We start from the raw sequence: 19,683 nt of genomic DNA on the forward strand, positions 1-19,683 counted from the left end.
CTTACACATAAATGTCTTCACTGCATAGGAAAAGAAAATTAATTGGCTTTGCTGTTTCAATACTTTTGGATTGGACTGTATATAAACATATTACACGTGTGACGAGTGGCTGTGGGTGGTACCCAGCCGGGACGCCCAGAAGGACCGGAAGAGGGATTACGCCTCCTCCAGACCACGAGGGGGCAGCCGTCCTAGTTAGTATGGGGACCACAGGAACAGAGCATGGAAGCTCAACTCTATAGGGGCCCGTGGTCACCGCCAGGGGGCACCCGGATGCCTGAGAAGCCTGGATGTCAGCACTTCTGCAACACCCGGAGATGCTGGGGAAAGGAATACCAGGGACACCCGGCGGAAGTTCATCGGGAGACACCTGGAGCACATCTGGGTGAACATAAAAGGGACCACCTCCCTACATTTGTTAGCTGGAGTCGGGTGGAAGAGGACAAAGCGGAGAGAGAGGAGTGGAGGCGGTGAAGAGAGAGGCATTTTGTTACGCCTGAACTAAAGGGTGATTGGTGCAGGGGCAGTGGGTTGTGTGCTTTTGAACATTATACATAGGAGTAATGTTTAATAAAGGCGTGTGTGGTGGTAAACCATCGGTATCTGCCTGTCTGTGTCTGGGCTGTTCCCCACACATGTAACAGACTTAATTTATACCAAGCTCAAAAAGTATTAATATAGTAACACTTTGTTACATGCTGCTACCAGACTCCATCCTTCAGCAGTGTCTCTCCCTCTTCTTGTGGAATGCATTATAGCCAAAGGTGCACTCATTTAAAGAAGCAGCACCCTAAGCATCTGCTTTTCAATGTATATTTGTCATCAATATAATGAACCATTAAGTCCAGGTATGCTTCCATAGTTGTACTCAACCACAAGTTATAACAGAACAGAATTTAAAAAGAAAATTACAATGCAGAAGAACATTAAAATGAACACAGAATAACATCATTGTCAGTGGTTTCCATTTTCAACACACTTTTCAATTTTGTCGGCATCACGCTTTATATTGTTCACTGTTGTTTTTCCTACTCCTTAAACTGATGCAATACTTAAAGTGCTTTTGTTGTTTTGTAAATGTTTAATAATTTAAATTTTTGTGACAATTCCAACACTGCACACATATGTTTATTGGCCATAACAATGTATAGTAGATTAATTATACCAAAAGAGATTTACAAAATGCTATTAAAACTGACAGTACGTAACTGACACTGTGGTGCTGGGGAAGAACATTATACACTAGCACAAGGGAAAATTGTTCCAAAGTGCAAAACTCGCAGCATACTGCATGGCAGTAGTAGTACAGTAATAGGTAGGTTTTGGCGTGCGCAATATTTTTTTCTTTTTTGGCCCTGACAGTTAATGGAGACTGACAGTTAATCGAGTGATGGATTATTGAGATTTAACTGTAGTTCAGTTCCTTCTTCCCTATTGATTTCAATACATTCCATAGAGTTCAGAGATTTTCGCAAATATTTATCTGATTTTTTCATCTCACAGTGAAGTAAACTGAAGTAAGCAGGGTTATTTATTTAAAGTAAATTTATCTAGTTTCATGCTTTTTTCTACATATAGATGGTACTGAAAGACCTAAGTAACAAAAGAAATGTAAAGTACTAGTAACAGGCAGAATTATTCCAAAAAGTCAAAGCTAATTATTCATACAGAATTAAACTGCTAGTCTTTATTTGTAAGCAAACGCCAAGTGTAAGTATATTTCGCAACAAAAAACAACCAACATGGAAAAATACTTTAATGGAAAAATATGACATTTTCACTTATTAATTAAACAGAATAGACTAAAATAATAATAAACAAATGCAAAGGCATTTCAAACACTTACAGTAACACTTCGTGTATCAGGTTATTTGATTTTGCTCCTAGATTACAGAGAAGGTTTGGAAAACCTTTAACTGCACTTGCACGAACAACTTCACTTGGACTTTGCAAGGCCCACCGATACACTGCTGTCCTCCAGTCAGGGCAAATCTTTGCAGGTAGTAATGATAACAGGAACACACATTGTGCTTGAGCTTGATATGCTATCAAAAAATCGACTTATTAATGATGGAAAAGATATCTAAATAATATACAGGTCTAAGTAAAAGATTGTATTACACATGTGATTTAGAATTTCAAAGATTACAATTTTCATGAAAGCTTTCACAAGCCTGTTTATAATAATGTCGGGTGGGGGGGGATTGAACATAAACAAAAAATTCAGTTTCAAATTCAGCTACACAATGTGATACCAAATAAACACAAAATGTGCTGAAGAAATATAAATATTTATTTATGTAAGCTGTACTGTTGCTTATTCACAGATTGTTAACTCCCAAAACAAAGACCAAGAATCATGGCCAAAAAAATAGCAAAAATCAATTAAAATAATTAAATATTCAAATAAAAATGATAACAACATATTACAGGAAGAAAATACTTACAGAAACTACTGGACAGCTTTTGACTTAAAGCAACAAGACTGGAACTAAAGCCTGCTGACTGGAAGGTGGAATGGGAGGAGTGTTCCCAAACCCAGGGCAATGACATCATAGCACAAAGGCTTTTATGAATACCCCCCTCAAGCTGATTGTTGACTTAGAAAATAAAAAGACACAAAAAGGAAAATGAATTTGTCGTTTCAGACATACAGCATTGCATACAAGAAGCATGATTAAATCTTGAATTGCTACAAATTTATATTCTTTGTACATTTAAGAAAGCGGTTTCTAGACCACAATGAGATTGTTCATTACCATTTTTATAGCTATGTTAAGTTTCTACATTCCTGGTTAAGGGTGAAACCCCAAGAAAAAAACTGCACTTGGTAATATGTGCCATCAATTTAAAAAGTTACTTTTTCAGTTATGAGCTCTAAGAAAATTTAAACAATTCTAAAGCAGTAAATTGCCATTTCAATAAAAATTATTTTCACTGAGCATATTAGTAACAAGCAAATTAGCAATTACTGTGAAAGTTAGAAATGTATCCTGAGTTCTAAAATGCTTCTCCTTCAAACTAGGGCTTTTCTGAATTAAGGATGGCCAATCTTGCTTCTTTTGTAGATTGGCCACAAGCTGGAACGTTGCATATCTACAGTATTATTATTTTGGAAAAAAAACAATGACCTAAAGTCTCTCCACTTCCAACTGTAATTTATTTTTAATAAAAGTGTCTACATATAATGAGTGGCACGGTGGCACAGTGTGTAGCGCTATTGCCTCGCAGCTAGGGGACCCAGTTTCATTCCCGGGTCCTCTCTGCGTGGAGTTTGCATGTTCTCCCTGTGTCTGTGTGGGTTTCCTCCCACAGCCCAAAGACATGCAGGTTAGGTGCATTGGTGATGCTAAATTGTCTCTAGTATGTGCTTGGTGTATGTGTGTGCGTGTCCTGTGGTGAGCTAGTGCCCTGCCCAGGATTTGTTTCCTGCCTTGCGCCCTGTGTTGGCTGGGATTGGCTACAGCAGACCCCCGTGACTCTGTTGTTAGGATATAGCGGGTTGGATAATGGGTGGATGGATGTCTACATATAAAGAAAATTAAATGTTATTATAATTTCCCTAATCAATCTGTTATATCCCTCTTGACTTTATTCAGGTAAATGGTATTGCTATCAGTATTTTAGTGGGCATAAAATTACAATAATTTCTTATGTACCAGATGAATACCTCAGTGGCCTGAAAATGGTTATGTGAGGCTTATGTCTAAAAATGTCACACTACAGATTTATGTGGGCACATTTGTTCTCAAATTGAAAGGGCTCCATTTCCAGTGCTTTCACCTTTACCATGTATGTAGATAATGGAGTCAACAATCCTCAGAATTTGGTCAACTGCTTCACCGAGATCATCTCCACTATCTGTAGATGTCAGCAACTTTCTGCAGAGATCCAGAATATGAGACATTTGCTCAGCTCTTATCCACTGCAGCTGTGTTTTGACAGCTGGGACATAATTGTGACCTTCACTATCACTCCTCTCCATGAACTTTCTTTTATTGTTTTCATTGCTGGTAAAATAAAATGATGTACATTAGATGAATTACCTACTGATGCAATCATTAGAAATACAAGAATCAAATACAAAATCTAGAAAATGATAGTGCTAAAAATGTAAGTCTTGCATATTGCATTGTGGCTAATGTTGCATAGTTCTACAGTGGGAATGAATTCTGTGACAGCAGAAAAAAAGTCTTAACAGCAGATTTTAAATACTAAGTCCCACATCCTTTTTTATTTGAGACAACTAGTTCATTAATGGGCATTCTTTTTCAAAAACATAATTATTACATGTCCATTACCCGGAGATAGAAAAGAAGCTTCTTTAATGAAAGAGACAGCTGGTTGGTGTTGCCTGCTTTTATTGGATAACAGATTGTGTTTTTTTATTTTTTAATTGCCTATTCAAATCATTTTTACACATTTAACTTAAATTTCGTAGCATCACAGAATTTTAATATGCAATGCAATTGTAAGTTCCTAAAATAAGGATTTAGTTGAAGCAAGTTTTTCATTAATGTCATTAACATACAAACATTTACAAGTCATTAAATTACAGATTGCTCATGAACTATAAAGATAATGTATTATTTCAATGTCTCCAACTGCTGACTGCACATTTTATAAAATCCATTCATTTATTTATTTTACTGGCCAGATTTATTCAGTCTATGGTCAAGAAACCATAGGTTATCCCAGAAGTATTAGCTGCAAGGCAGGAATCCATCCAAGGCAGGCCAGTTTGGGCCCATCAGTTAAACTAACTATACAGAACAGCGCTTACACTATACCAAAATTACCTTGAAAACTTTTACAATAATGTTGAATAATGGTCTGCGGTGGGTTGGCGCCCTGCCCAGGATTGGTTCCTGCCTTGTGCCCTGTGTTGGCTGGGATTGGCTCCAGCAGACCCCCGTGACCCTGTATTCGGATTCAGCGGGTTAGAGAATGGATGGATGGATGAATAATGGTTTCCTTAATGCTTTCATTATTGAGACAGCTTTTTTTATAGTAAAACCAAATTACAGATTTAGATATTTACAATTTCTGTTTTTACTTTTCAGGTTATTATGTTACGGAATCTACAATAATGAACCTAGAATGCCAGGCAAATCTAAAGAGACATCCTACCATTTGAAAGATTATGAACTTAACAACCAGCTGATTCAAAGTTTATACCAATGAACTGGGAAGGAAAAAGTCACTTGTTACTAACTGCTACTTTATTAATATACAGTGTCTCATCTAACTATTTGACATTGAAGTCAAAATTGAGACAACTCAAATGAAAAGTACATCAAACATCTGGAATGTCATATTTCATTTAAGGCTATTTTGTGCAAGTACATTTTACAGGGTTATTCCTTATTGGACAAATGTTGCTAGTTTGGTTCAGATACTTAAAATTGGGATGAATACATACAAGCTCAGGAATATACAGACAATAAAACTATATTTTACTTCTTCTCTTTCTATTCATTGTTTCAACACAAATCCAAATTCTACGTGTACATTTAAATAATGTACCACAAACAACAAAAAAATCCATGTTGCAATGCAACACATACGAGATTACTTACAATTCATACATTTATGAATACAGAAGAGAATAAAAGACTAAATTGAGAACTATGATGCTAATAGGCGCTATAAACATTATTACTTAATTCAAAAACAGTTCCTATGAGTTGAAAAAATGTTTTAAACATAAAGTGAATAAGCTTCATTTCTTCACCTAAAGATTTAATAATGACTTATATTTCCAATATAAATCTGCAGAGCATATGATTAACGCTTTGGTCTTTTACTGTACAATTCCAAATAATAATTATGAACCCTACACTACATGAAGTCATCGTTCTGTAATGCAGTGTGTAATATTTACAGAAAACACAAAGAACGGTATAAAAAAATACATATATGCTGAGTGACTGATTGACCCAGTATGCGCAGAAAAAAAATTATATCATTGTTAGTTGCATATCTATTTCTTGAGTTTCACATTAGCAAACATTAAATAATATTTTTCAGTATTTTTTCCTTTGTCATCCTATTAATAGGATACTACAGTAGTTTGGAACATAAAAAAATTACCTGACAGGAAATGGAGGGCAAGAGTGACATGAACACAAAGCTGCTAGGTGCATTATCACAGCAATCCCTTCCAAGCAGTCAACTGGTGGAGTTAAAGATGGTTCTTTAAGTACAGATAGTAGTGTCATCAATCGTTTCTCAATGGTATCCCAGATCTTACATTTCATCTTAACATCTATAAGGGAAATGCTTTAAGAAAATAAGAATAACGCATACATGTATAGATGTACTCAAAGTCATAGTATGCAGAAAATGTATGAAACTTATTTCCATTGAACATAATTTACTTAGTTTATATAGCTAATATGTAGTAATCAGTGAAATATTAATCATGTATCATCAACTTCAAGTCCATATGTCCATACTTTCTGGAGTCAATCAGCAGAATAAGTGACTTACTGAGGTAATGTATTCAAGCAAATAAAGGTTTGCATTTACAACCAACATTAATACTTTTTTAATGTGAGAACTTCCATTTTTTTCATTCTTTTGTGTAAATTAACTGAAAGTTTTTGACACAATCATTTGATTTTAAATGATCTGCACAGTGCTGTAGATCACTTAGGTAGAAGACTTAAAGTAATCTATTTCAAGTTAGTATATGTTAAAAGTAAGTTAGGAGTGATAGCACTTGTGTTCAAACTCTGTAAAAGTAACGATAACAGTGCTGGGTTATTTCATTGTTTTTTAGAGTCTCAGAAGTAATTTGATTGTCAGGAACTAAATACAGTCATGGCCAAATGTTTTGAGAATGACACAAGTATTGTTTTTCACAAAGTTTGCTGCTTCAGTGTTTTTATATCTTTTTGTTAGATGTTTCTATGGCATACTGAAGTATAATTACATTTTATAAGTTTAAAAGGCTTTTATTGACAATTACATTAAGCTTATGCAAAGAGTCAATACAGTGGAACCTCAGTTCACGACCATAATTCATTCCAAAACTCTGGTCGTAAACCGAGTTGGTCGTGAACCGAAGCAATTTCCCCCATAGGATTGTATGTAAATACAATTAATCCGTTCCAGACCGTACGAACTGTATGTAAATATATATGTAATGTGACGGACAGCTGGGTCTCATGCCCAGCCGGGACGCCTCTGCATACGTCCCAGGGGAGCCACCATGGACAGTGTAATGCCTCCCCCGGGGCGTCTGGGGGCAGCCTCCCTGGCCGTGGGTCCTTCCTCAGTCTCCCTCGTGGCTCCATGGGACATGGAGTCCACCACAGCCTGGTTGGGAGATGGGGTGGCCGCTAGGGGGTGCTGCAGAGAGCCAGCAGTCATGTTGGACGACTTACAAGCCCCACCCGGAGGTGCAATTAAGACCAGCTGGTCAGGCACCTGGAGCACTTCCGGGTGGGCTATAAAGCGGGCCAACCTCCCTTCATTCTTGGCCAGAATCGGGAGGAAGAGGAGGAGGTTTCCTGGGAGGAGTGGTGGTGCCAGAAAGAGTTGTTGTGTGGGATTTATAGTGCTTTGGGACGGTGTATTGCCTGTGGGTCACGGGGAAGGCGTGCGCCCACGGGTGAAGAAAAAATAAAAGCCTGTGTGTTTTGTACATGTGCCTCTGCGTATTCTGTGCCGGGTTGGGCACTATATAGCGCTTTTTACATCTGGCATAGTCGGCAGGATGCTCCGCCTGTTTCAAGGCGGGGACCTGATAAACAAAATTCTGTTGTGGACGGCCCGGCGCAGCACAGCCCCACGGGGTAAAGGAACCCCATGGACCGCCAGTGGTCCGCAGGAGAGCCGTCTTCCCCTGTAGTGGGCTGGGGGCGTGCATGGCATGACTGCAGCGGTCTCCGACGAGCGCGCCATTGTTGGAGGCGCCCGGGACGGCATGGCGTCCAGAGAGGCCACGCCGAGGACTTTTCCTCGGTTGGATGAGTCCGGGGAGGTGAGTGCCCTGCCTAACGGCAGCCAGCCCTTGGGGGCCGCGTGTGTTTTTGGTTTTCCAGGCAGGGACTTCCTGGATCCACGTCAGTGGCGGGCGCATGCCAGTCTGCGGGGCTCCGGCAGCACGGCAGCAGCCGCGAGGGCTGCAGAGGAGGAGACGCTGCAGCTTGAGGGGGGCCGGCAACAACAGGGCTGCCGGCAAGCACGTCGCCACTGCAGAAGGGGAGGCAAGATGGCCGCGGACCAGAAGTCCCTCCCCCTGACAGGCACGCGATTGGACGGTGTGTCTTATGTGCCCGCCGATGACTGCAGAGAGGCGGAACCAAGGAATGTCCATCACGGGCAGGGGGGAGACCCGATTGGGCCAGAGGAGAAGGCCCACAGGAAGTGGCCGGCGTGGGAGGCTGACAGACAGGTAGACGGCACGGCGGGGGAGGTAGGTTTCGTTGTTCCCGTACAGCATGAGGGAGGGTTTGCTGAACATGGCTGTGATGCCAAAGATCAGCTCCAAGTAAGCGGCCCTCCGACAGTAGGCACGGCGCAACGAGCTGGGCGTGCGGCTAGGGTGGAGTCCGTGAGGACGCTGCCTGGACACGGGCTGCTGAGTGCCCCAGGTCCTAGTGCCCTCCGCCCCGAGTCGGCCGCGGTCTTGCACCGCACTGTAGGGACGCAGACGGGAAAGAGGCTCTTTCTTTGTAATAAGGAGTCTCAAACCATCAGGGCGTCTCAGAGTGACAGGAGGAATGGCAGGCTGAGTGCCGGTTCCTCCGATATGTTGGGACGCGGTGCTGGGTGCACGCGTCCGGGTGCTGGCCGCCCTCTGCGGGGGCAGAGGGAATCCCTGAGGCCGGCGAAAACAGTGCAGGCGGTGCCGGCGGTTCCACCATCAAGAGGGACACAGAAGCTGCGGAGAGGGTGCCGAACAGGCAAGTGCCGGGTGCCGAATGGAGGAACGCTGCCAGTGCGTGGCACAGGAAGGGTGCCTAGGCAGCGGTTCTGCCCCTGTGTTTTTCTCTATTGCAGGGACGGACCCTGGGCGAGCAGTAGGACCCCCTTCGTTGGGGACCTGCCCTCAGATGTCGGACCGTCTGTTGAGGGATCTCTCTGCTGGTGTGCGGGTGCCACCACGGCTGGAGGAAGCTGCAAAGGAGCGAGTAATTCCGACCAAAGGGGCGCGGAGGCCTCGGAGGGGGTGCCGGTAAGAGGGGGGAGCGCAAACTGTGCGAGGCACAGGGGAGCACCAAGTGGTGGTGCTCAGGCCGCGTCTCCGCCCCTATCTCTGCTTGGAGAGCGGGATCGGACCCCGGCTGTCCTGGAGTAGGACCCGCTTCGGGGCTATGCTGCCCTCGTGGGACGGGTCGCTCTTCCCGAGTGGTCTTCGCTGGCTGTGGGGCACTGTCAGGGATGCCAGGGGCAACGACCCGGCCGGGACGCTGTGAGGGACCGGAAGAGGGTCAAGGTCCACCCTGGATCACATGGGGGCCGCCTTCCTGGTTGCTCTGGGGGCCATGAGGGCATGGAAGCCCCACCCTGTAGAGGCCCGTGGTCACCGCCAGGAGGCGCCCCAATGCCTTGAGGACCTGTTACCTCAGCACTTCCGCCACACCAGGAAGTGCTGGGGGGAAGAATAAGGACGATACCCGGAGAGCTGCCGGGAGAACAGCCGGCACTTCCGCCATGCTGGGGCGAGGCCAACGGGGGAGTGTCGGAAGCACCTGGAGCTCATCCGGGTCATGTATAAAAGGGGCCGTCTCCCTTGATTCGAGGCTAGAGTCGGGCGGAAGTAGGACAAGGCAGAAGAGGAGTGGACGCAGCCCGAAAAGAAGGCATTTGTGGCCAGGCCTGAGATTATTGGGGTTTGTGCACGGGACTGGGTCTAAGTGACCATTATTATATTTGTAAATAGTTGTAAATAAAACGTGTGTTGGTATTTAACAACATGTCCGCCTGTCTGTGTCCGGGTCAGCTCCACAGTAAATATGTAAATATATGTAAAGATTAAGCACAAATATAGTTAATTACACCATAGAATGCACAGTGTAATAGTAAACTAATGTAAAAACATTGAATAACACTGACACAAAACACCCAGGCTCCCTGCTCAGCTATGCTCTCTCTCTCTCTCTCTCTCTCTGAACAGAGGGGAACATTTGAACAAATCCGAACTTTAATTTAAAAACCAACCACAAGAAACCAAAAAAGTAACACTGCAGGAGTTCATGTTAATAGCCTTACAGCCCGATCGCTGTAAACACTTTTTTTTAAAATGAGTTTTAAGCACCGTGGAAAAAAAGGGACATTTGAAAAATGAGAAAAGTAACATTGCAACAATTCACGCTATGAACTGAAAAATTAACTTTTGAAAAATCCGTAATACAAAAACCACCAAGAAAACTAACCTTGCATGAGTAGAGTTCTGGCATGAAGTGAGGAGGAACTGGGTGGAGAGGAGGGAGAGTCTGGCTCCGCAATGGAGGGATGTTTTCCTTCAGGTGTTTTCTCTCTTGTGATTTCTTGGGTTTCTGCTGTTTTGCTGATGGGAGCGAAAGCCTCATGCAGCCATTCCAAAAACAAAATCCTTGTGACCCAACCCAAGTGGCAGTCTGGCTTTGTTTACATTGTGCTTCTTCAAAGCACCAGGGTTCTCAAATTGGTAAATGAGTAAACTGGTAAACAGTTTTTCCACCTCTTCCAGCACTTGAAGCCTCTGCCTGGTTAATGCTGTAACTCCTTTTGCAATATCAGCTGCTTTAATAGATTTGTTCTTGTACTCGGCGGCAAGATCAGTAACACGAACGCCACGCTCAAACATTCCAATAATTTCTTTCTTTACTTCAATTTCAATTTTCTTCAAAACTTTCTTCTCACCCCTCTTCACTTGCTTAGAAGCCATAGTTAACTGCAAAAGCACACGAAATACTGTAAAGCACAAAGAGAGTGCAGGTAAAGCACACACGTCTGACTGAGAACAATGAACAGGGAGCGGCTCTGCTTAAATACAGTAATCGACGCGTATGAACCAGCCAGGCAGGTACGCACATGCATGCACCCTCCCCCCCTCTCTCTTATCAGAGGCAGACATGTCTGACCGAAAACAATGCAACACGTGCGGAAATCATCGGCGCGTACAAACCGAAAGGGAAACTGGCTTGTTCGTATACCGATTGTGTGGTTGTGAACCAAGGCAAAAGTTTGGCGAACTTTTTGGTCGTGAACCGAGGTTCCACTGTATTTGTAGTGGCCCTTCTTTTTCAAGACCTCTGCAATTCACCTTGGCATGATGTCAATTTTTGGGCCAAATCCTGACTGACAGCAGCCCATTCTTGCATAATCAATGCTTGGAGTTTGTCAGAATTTGTGGATTTTTGTTTGTCTACCTGCCTCTTGAGGACTGACTACAAGTTCTCAATGGGATTAAGGTCTGGGGAGTTTCCTGGCCATGGACCCAAAATTTCGATGTTTTGTTCCCCAACCCACTTAGTTATCACTTTTGCCTTACAGCACAGTGCTCCATCATGCTGGAAAAGGCATTGTTCATCACCAGACTGTTCTTGGATGGTTGGGAAAAGTTGCTCTTTGCATAAACTTAATGTAATTGTCAATAAAAGCCTTTGAAACTTATGAAATGCTTGTAGTTATACTTCAGTATACCATAGAAACATCTGACAAAAAGATCTAAAAAACACTGAAGCAGAAAACTTTGTGAAAACCAATACTTGTGTCATTCTCAAACCTTTTGGCCACGACTGTACATATTTAACTCACCAGGTTATGCTCAAAATGAGTAATACTTCACAGATATTTCAAAGAAGCAACGTACATGAATGAAAATGTAAAAATAAATAGTTAAAAGTCCACAATTTCTAATTTGCATTATTCCTCTCTAATAATGATCAAATTGTAGTAATTTTATATAAATAATGTGAAGTGACATAATTTAATTTATGTGCAAGTGATTCTACCTCCCTGAATAACCCTGAGTAAGTCACCTAGCCATCATCTGCATCTTCTGCTGCATCCCTAACAAAATATTAAGTATATTTTATTAATTTACTAAATTATTGCCATTTAAACTAACATGTAAGGAAGAAACTAAAATATCTCTCCTTTTAATCAGTATGTAGAAAAATAAAAGTGTTTTTCATAAATAGACAGATGAGAGTCTCATATTGCTCATTACCTTTAGCAGGTAATTCTGTTGAGCATAAATACAAGTAATTAAATGTTAAAGGGTAAAAAAAATAGGGAAAAAAGAGACAATGTCTGACCTAGATAAGTTTAAATAAAAAAGCTTGAATTTACCTATAAACTCCTTCCTGTGAAAGGTACACTAGAAACTTGTATAAGTAAATAAAATATATATCTATATTTACCTATTTTTGATCAGCTCATTAATGAAATAAAATATTTGCAAAAGCTGGACTTCTTGAATACATTTTAGATGTACGGTATTAAGCAGTTCACATATATATGCATGCATGCATATAAAAATGTAATCAGTACACACATTAAATGTGCAAATAAGTATATTTTGACCGATGAACATTAGTGTATTAAAATTTTAGTGCATTCTCAAAGTGATAAAGAAAAAGTTAGCAGCAGACATTTCAAATTAAAGCTTCTATAATTAGAGAATTCAAAGTATACAGTTTGGTCATAGCTGTACTAAAATTGATTTATTTTGACTAAACTCCACTATAAACCAAGAACAAAGAAAAATGTTTTTCTTACTTAGAAATACACTTGACTTGCTTAGCATCTTTGTTCCCTGTGGCTAAGCGTGACCGTTTGGCAGGAATTTCCTCACTTCCATAAATGTTGGAATGTGATAATTGACATAACTCCATCACCTCACTCTTCAGGGCTGCATGTATGCAATTTACTAAACACTTAAAAAAAGAAACAGGTGTCATGTGTCAAACATGTTAATTTATCTTAAAAGAATAAATGATAGATTAGGGAAGTAAATAATTGTACATTTTAATGAATAGTCGGTCATAAATAAACTCAAAAACTGCTTCCTTTGCTTCCTTTTTTTGAAGAGAGTCAAGATGTAAAATCGAACAATGTATTCAGTTGTTGTTATTCAAAATCTAATCAGTTGGTAGGGTAGGAAATTTGGATCTTGTTAAAAATCACAAAGAATTTTGTGAAAAAAGCCATCAAATACAGAATTAGCAATCCACTGACAAATCACTCAGCAGAGGCACTTTTCTTAGTAACAGTCATTACTCAATGACTGCTGAAATGTTTAAGCTCTTTTAGGTCAGTCAACTTCATATCCCAATCATTTCCTTTCAAATCTGGGTCTATAATTTCTCTATACATGCTACTACATAAACGAATATGTATTTGCATAATGCTGTATATCAATGAATAAGAGGTACTTAGAACATTCAAAAATTGAATATGGGGAATGCAATTTGATTTTTGTAACATTTTACCTACAAAACTGGATGTTTTTCCACACAACATTAAAAGATGAGCAGTGACTATAACTATATCAAGCCTTGTGGAGGAATATAAATGATCCAAAGCAAGACAGGATATAACACTCAAAGAGACTAACAGGCAGCGGCGGTTTGTAATGCAGGGTGCTGTCCTCCCAAATATTTTAAAAGTTCTACTTTAATTAATTTGGTAATGTGAAATAATCATAAAATAAATGTGTTATTTGCACAACATGCCTGGTGTCAGCACATATCAACATTTATTAAAAACTGGCTCAGACTTGGATTTGTTTAATTTCTATGTGAATAAAAAATATATATACACAAACAGAGGACAGAAAAAGTCTACACACCCCTGCCAAAATTGAAGATTTTGTGTAGTAAAAAAATTAAATCAAAATAAATCCTGTCAGAACTCATTGCACCTTTATTCCACCTAGCTGTGGTGAGTGCCTGGGTTGTGATGTACTTGTGTGTTACCTTAACCTGATTCCCTTTCCCTTACAAAGCTCTCAAAATAGTTTCCAGAATTCACCACTATCTGTGACTGTGTTGACTGGATAGGGACAAATCCTGTTATACAAATTGGGAACAGTTTACTAAGCAATTTAAAAAATGAAGGCATGACTTTTTAAGACACCAGTCAGGACATACTTTGAATTATTATGTTCCTGAAAAGAGCAATCTTTGATTAAGCAAAATATGTTATGTTTACTGGTACTTTATAGAGCCACGTGCTAAATTAAAGGTAATTAAAAGTATCATCTGTTTCTGCCCGATAACATATTGACAACTCTGCCATGTACGTACTGGGTATATCTCCACAATATGATGACCATTGAACAAAACATTTTTCTTCATATATATTATTTTTGATTCCAGTTATTGAGTTTATATTTGTCTATATCCAGCTGACAAGCCTGGCACCCACCATAGCTGTACGATTCAGTCTGCAGCTGGCTGTAAAATCACTTCAAACAAGCCATTCACCTGCCTCCCTACTCTATTTATATTTACAACATGAACAAGCAAAGCAATACATATATTCAACAAAATACATATTAAACAAATACATTGTGCCCTCTTTTATAAGTGCAATCTTTTTTATCACAGGCCAATCTATCAAATGCACCGAACTGAAAAAGAAGAGATTAAAAGTTATTGTGGATATTTATAAGCCTACTACCATAAGAGAAAGTTCATAAGAAAGACTCCATGTACATATCAGTGGTCTATAGCAGGAATGTTAATCATTAACCAATGCTGAATTAAATTGTTTAAATCGAATAATCTCACTGACTATATAGATAATTTAAACTTCCACTGGAAAATGCAATTGTATTGCTACCCTGCAATTCATGATATATAGACCTTTCTTTCAGACATTTAAATAGCCACAATGTATAATATAAATCAATATACTTTACAATTAGAAGCAGAATAGACGCCTTAACAAAAAACAAAGACTGCTAAATGTTCTTGGCATGGTACAATTTCAAGAATAAGTTTGACAATGTTCATTGTAAACTGTTTGATTTTGTACTGGAACATCAAAATAGCAAATCTAATATGCATCACAACATACAAAACAAGCCCTCTGCTAGCAAGGTTAGATTTTAGCCACTCGCTTCATCTGCAACATATCAAGCCAAACCCAACGTACCAGGACAATGTATGGCTCATTGGTGATCATGAGGTAATCATTCCAATAGCACACACACTTTTGTCTTGGATAAACTATTTTACTTATATGCTTTCAATATAAAAATATTTACCTTTTATCAAACTGATCATTTAATATGATGATGTTCATTACAAAATGCAAAACAAATGCTTAAAATAAGAAATAAAAGAAAAAATCTTTTAATAACAAAGAAAATCACAACATGACAAAATATGCCCAGTGCAGATATATAATTGCAAATTCACTCACCTGCTGGCTTTTTTGTGTCCCAATCATTTCAATAAAAGCTTCACAAACGCTCTTAATACGTTCTTTCCGTATGGGTGTTGCTGATTCATACCCAAATGGGACAACTTTTACAATGTATTGAAACAACTCACACAGAGATGTTTTTAAGCTTTCAGATTCAAGGGTTTTAAGCAGGCCTTTCTGGAGCAGTTGGCAGAGATTATGCATCAGCATATTTAAATAAACTGGCTCAATACATTTGTATGCTTCTGCCTCAGGTGGAAAAAAAGATTGTGTTAACGTCTGAAAGGGTTTTTCATACAGCTGCAAAACTTCTCTTTTAGTCCCATCAAAGGACTGTAAAAGCTCAAGAAAAGGTAGAAAAAGACAGAATTGATTTTTCCCAGTAAATCCATTAAGTTTTATCATTTGAGCTATCAGATTCATGGCTGTGCTTTTTATTTTAGGACTTCCAAACTGCAAAAGAGTACAGCCTATTTCCCAAAGACTAATCTCTTGCCTTCTACAGAACAGCCCAGGCAGAAGGTCTGTAAGAATTAGAAGCAGTGTTTCTTCAAGATGTTCAATTGATAATACTGAAAATAGATGGAATGTTGCTTCTGTCAAATATTCAACAGCCACTTTTGGTTCTGTAAAAAATCTGTTAATTAAAACTGGCCAGGTACATTGATTTTTATTTTTTCCATCTTGAAAAATAGTTTTGTGAATACACATTAAGTCCTGAAAGAGATAAATGAGCTCTTTCACTAACAGATTAAATACCCTTAAGCCTTTGGCTCTGAATAACTGGAATACAGTACATATGACGCTGGCAGTTTTTCTATGCAAAATCACACAGTCAGGGGATGCAATGATACGTAAAAGTCTTCTTATAATCCAAAATGTGAATTCTATTAAAAGAATAAAATACAATTAGATTGATTAGCTCATACCTTAACAACTTGTGTAAAAGATTGATGGCACTGAAATTAATTTTAATCTTTCTTTAATACAATAGCTTAAAATATTCACACTAAGAAAGTACTAGACAATTGTTCCAATGGTTACATTTTTATATACAGTACTTTGTTGCTATAATGCTAGTAAAAGATCACATAGCACCCAAGGACAAATATTAGAGCAAAAGCATGAGAAAACATTTAAAATGCAATTTTATAAAACACTTGGGTAGACTATCTTCAAAAAATAATAAAATTATATTGTACTGCAATTTCACACATTCATCTGCCCACGGCTGCATTTAGCTAAACACATCTTGAAACATACTTGGCTTTTTGCTGTAGCTGAACATTCATAAGTTCTGAACCATGTCAAATTGCATTCTTTATTTTCAAATAACTTTTATTTTGTAACACTATAAAAGCAATTAAATGTAACAAATGATCCAGAAAGATGGCAAAGAAAATGGAGACTTAAAAAAGGCCTGACATACCTGAAGAGCTATTTTCAACCTGTATTTGTAGTTCGGGATCACAGGCAGGGTTCACAAATATCAGGGGTGATGATTTTATAATATGCTGAATAAAATCAAGCAGCATTGAACAAGCAGGTTGTGAATCATTCTTCTTGGAAAGTTCTAACGCAACTGTAGTGCAGAAAGATACAATATTTTATTAATGCATTTTGTACTTGCTACTGTTAAAACACAATATGACAAAGCAAAGTACATTTTTGTAGATTGCCAATATTATGATATCTAATCATAAAACAACTTTTAATTTAATATGTTACAAGAGTAAAGCTTAAACTAAGAACTTTAATACAACATACATGCAAAACCCAAAAACTGAGACTACACAAATTATGCTAGATAAACAGTTAAATAGCTATTAAGGTAAAGGCTCACAAAGTTTCTCTTACTTACCAACATCAACATCTGTCAATATTCTGTCAATAAATTGGCAAAGTATTTGACGTGGCTTCTGCACAACATTGTTGTAGTCCATCAGACTGGCACTATAGCACATGAATAGATAAAAACAAAATTGTGATATATCAATTTAAAGTTAGATATTTAAGTGCTTATTTATACAATTATTGACTGTTTCTCATTACTACATAATATCTCTCAAGAATATTCTCTTTCATCGTATCATATTACAGCGCAGTCTCTGCTAAAGAGGGCAGCACGATAACACAGTGGATGTCACTTCTGCCTCAGTGATCAAGTAGAACACTGAATTTCAATCTCACTCCCCGTCTATGTCCATTCTGGAATTTGGACGTTCTCTCCAAGCCTGTGTGTATTTTCTTTGCTCCCATACTCCAAAAATGTTAGTGGTTGGTTAATTAATTGGCCTATTGTAAATGTGGCTGTGTGAATGGGCCATGTGATAGACTGGCAGCCTGCCTAGGGATGGTTCCTGACATGGGCCCTCTGACACTAGGATAGGCTCTGGCCCTCCAGTACTCTGAACTGAGGTCATGATAAGCTTATGGACTGTAGGATTACCCAACAATGGGAAGCTAAATAAACAGCTGCAGTTAAGATAGGGGATGGACACAGTTGTACCTGAACACATAGACCTTTTTGAAATTCAGTATAAATCAGATCAATCTTCTTATTAAAAGAGGACAGGAATTTCCAACAAAGGTCATAGGAGGCACCCAATATTATTAGTCTCACAATAGCAAATGTTACAAACTTAGCAAAATAGTTTTTGACAAATTACATTTTAAAAGGAAGTTGTAAAAACATTTTTTTACATGAAATATACTGTATGCTGAATTATCTTGGAATTTGCTAATTCAACAATACAGATATAATAAAATTTGAAGTTTTAGTTTTGATTTAAAGCAGTATACTAGAGTAAAAATGAAAGAGAATGAATTTAGAATGTACACAAAATAAGAAAAGAAAATAAGAAATAATAAGATAAGAAAATTAGGAAGCCCTATGCTGAAATCCCCCATTTATTTTTACACTGGCTGAATCATTGTGCCTACCACACAATAAAATGTAAGCCTTGCCTTGTACTTTGATATTTACTAAAACCAGTACTAATTTACGCAATTTATAGATAAGTAACTACTTCATAGATATACCATTATATTAAGGCTTTTGTTACCGTATTATTTTTGAATCTATTAAATAAAAAGAGCAGAATATTTTTCACTTGAACAATGAAGGAATTTTTAATAAAAATGTGTAGAATGGGACTTTTGTTTTTTTGACATGGTTTCAAACAAGCATTAAGTATTGTAAAATTTCACTGCTATAGGTAACAAACACAAAAATTCTGGTTACACTCCCACAAGATCTCTGAAATCTCGTATTGTAAGAGTCTTTTTTATTGCCAGAGTTAAAAATGTAATGGAGAGTCAGCATTTACCGATTATGAATGCAGCAAAGTTGCAGAACACACTACCCTATGAAATTAGAGAAGCTTTATCATTTACTACTTTTAAAAGATTATAAAAAAAAAAATATGTTAGTACTTTGTCATTTTAAATGTATATTCTGTCTTTTTATTTTATTATTATATTGTCCTTTTTTGGTTACTTTGTATGGCTGATTTGTTATTTCCTCTGTAAAACACTTTGAGCTGCATTTTGTGTATGAAGAGCAATATATAAATGAAGTTTTATTAATATTATACATTTACATAATTAACAAAAAAAATCATTGCCCAATACTCAATATATTAAATTTCATTTATATTACTAAATGTCACAAACTTTTAGGAATGTATATTCAAACAGTGAAAAGCAAAAGTTTCTTTCATCAGTAAAATGTGTCTTGTTTAACTATCATTAATAATTTATTTTATCTCTCATCATTGCTAATAAATGCTCACAGTATGAAGAGTAGAACTTAAAAACCAACAAAATGAATACTGGCCACCAATACTCCGCCATACAGAATGAAATGCACATTAAAATACATTAATTACTTTAGTATTATATACTGGCAAAAAAGTTACAGTTGGAATTACAAAAAAAAAACAGACTCAAAAATCATGCTGGGAAAACTGAGTCTGCCATCTAGCTTCTGTATTCTCAAGTTGTAAACACACTCAAAACTTATCAAGCCATTACTATAAAAGGAGCAATAAGGAACAGGACAAAATCACACACCCATAAACAACCTCAATACACTGTCAGCATGAACAAGTCACTAAGCTTTTCTGTAAATCAAATTGTGAAGATATGTAAACAGTACTGTACTATTTATATAAAGCATTATGCTGAGATAAACATTAAAAATGAAAGTGAGGAAAAAACATCTAAGCCTTCTTGCAGCTGTCGGATTTCGATGCACATTTAGTAAATGGACGTTAACAGAGTTCATGCAGCCTTTTAAATGGGCCA

The 19,683-nt window shown here is 38.3% G+C and overlaps 1 protein-coding gene across 5 annotated transcripts in view; it reads right to left on the reverse strand.

Moving 5' to 3' along the window:
* Window positions 1-19,683, reverse strand: part of atr (ATR serine/threonine kinase) — a 108,403-nt gene that overhangs the window by 87,469 nt on the left and 1,251 nt on the right. For 2 of the 5 annotated variants that reach the window (XM_039760389.1, XM_039760395.1), the window contains exons 2-9: window positions 17,237-17,328; window positions 16,805-16,957; window positions 15,373-16,262; window positions 12,721-12,878; window positions 6,094-6,282; window positions 3,784-4,010; window positions 2,448-2,600; window positions 1,847-2,045 (exon numbers count right to left, since the gene is read on the reverse strand). In XM_039760389.1, coding sequence (XP_039616323.1) covers window positions 1,847-2,045; window positions 2,448-2,600; window positions 3,784-4,010; window positions 6,094-6,282; window positions 12,721-12,878; window positions 15,373-16,262; window positions 16,805-16,957; window positions 17,237-17,328 — 2,061 coding nt within the window. Of the gene's footprint in view, window positions 1-1,846; window positions 2,046-2,447; window positions 2,601-3,783; window positions 4,011-6,093; window positions 6,283-12,720; window positions 12,879-15,372; window positions 16,263-16,804; window positions 16,958-17,236; window positions 17,329-19,683 lie in introns of those variants that run through there. The other 3 variants (XM_039760394.1, XM_039760407.1, XM_039760398.1) reach the window with 3 other exon arrangements.

This window comes from Polypterus senegalus, chromosome 1, assembly GCF_016835505.1.
Source record: "Polypterus senegalus isolate Bchr_013 chromosome 1, ASM1683550v1, whole genome shotgun sequence".
In the NCBI taxonomy this organism is placed as follows: domain Eukaryota; kingdom Metazoa; phylum Chordata; class Cladistia; order Polypteriformes; family Polypteridae; genus Polypterus; species Polypterus senegalus.